Source organism: Pundamilia nyererei, unplaced genomic scaffold (genome assembly GCF_000239375.1).
Source record: "Pundamilia nyererei isolate P.nyererei 1_Seehausen unplaced genomic scaffold, PunNye1.0 scaffold00105, whole genome shotgun sequence".
Classification (NCBI taxonomy): Eukaryota; Metazoa; Chordata; class Actinopteri; order Cichliformes; family Cichlidae; genus Pundamilia; species Pundamilia nyererei.
Genome location: NW_005187506.1, coordinates 2,317,232 through 2,318,284, shown reverse-complemented (window position 1 = coordinate 2,318,284; position 1,053 = coordinate 2,317,232). Strand labels below are relative to the sequence as shown.

General features: G+C 56.2%; 1 protein-coding gene across 1 annotated transcript in view; it reads right to left on the bottom strand.

The window, feature by feature from the left end:
* Positions 1-6: 6 nt before the first annotated feature.
* The window catches only part of LOC102207162 (dedicator of cytokinesis protein 3-like), a 248,678-nt gene continuing 247,631 nt past the window's right edge, over positions 7-1,053 (bottom strand). Inside the window, exon 39 of the mRNA XM_013912880.1 lies at positions 7-847. Within this exon, the coding sequence (XP_013768334.1) occupies positions 146-847 (702 nt within the window). The 3' untranslated portion in view covers positions 7-145. The remainder of the gene's footprint in view (positions 848-1,053) is intronic.

The window sequence follows — 1,053 nt, the reverse complement described above, 5'->3', positions numbered from 1 at the left end:
GGTAACTGGAGGACAGCTGGGGGCGAATCGGAGCTACCCTCAACTTCATGACCCAGTTTTTAGTTTGGCTCTCGCTCTCACGTCTTTTCTTTCTCTCTTTTGAGAAGAGTTTCTTATCTGTCCCTATAAACCATGAGGGGGCGTCCTACTCCTCGCCGATGCCGTGCTCCCACGCCACTTTAGCCTGCTCATCCTTGGTGGCTGCGATTATGGGCTGGGAGATCTTGCGTGGCATGGGCCGCGGTGCAGGAGGTGGAGGCGCTGCAGACTGGCTGATCAGGGAGTCCTCTTCAGGGATGCAGCCCTCTCGGAGGTAGGGTTTAGGGGGCAGCGCCGGAGGCTCATGGAAGTGGTAGAGAGGCGGGTGGTGGGGGATGTAGTGTGGGTGGAAGTGATGGTGGAGTTGGTGGTAGTAGTGGGGGTGTTGTGGGTGTGGCGGCACATCCTGCTGCTGCATTTGTTGAACTCCGATGGAGGTCGAACCCGGAGCCTGGGGTTGGATTTGGGACCCCACCTGAGCCGGGGTGACGCCTCCCGGGGCAGAGTGGCTGCGGCAGGGCGGGGGCTTGACTCCATCCAGGACTTCAGGTTCGGAGACGCTGTACCTGACGGGCTGGTAAGGTGAGTCGAGGTCCTCCTGGTCGGTGGTCCAAGCCTGGCTGCTGGGGACGGACTCCAGGGTGTCTGTGCGGCTGGCGGTGGGGTCAGAGGAGGAGGCGGGGCCACCAAAGTTGCTCTCACTGAGGGAGGAGACTCCGGAGCTGGCGCTGCCTGACAGGTTGGAGTTACTGCCATCCAGGATGGACTGTGGACTGGTGGGCGAGGCAGGTATAGGATGCAGGGGAGACTGGAGAGAGAGGCGAGGGAGAGTCACACAAACAATCACTAACACAGAGTCTGTGATTATCAGCTGCGGTTTTATTAAATATGTTTAATGTGTGTGTCGATATTTCATGTCTGTTAATATTTAACAAAGCAGGTCGATCACATTCTGATTTTTCTCCTGCATAAACATGAAGATCACAACTTATTTACAATGAATGTCTTTAACTA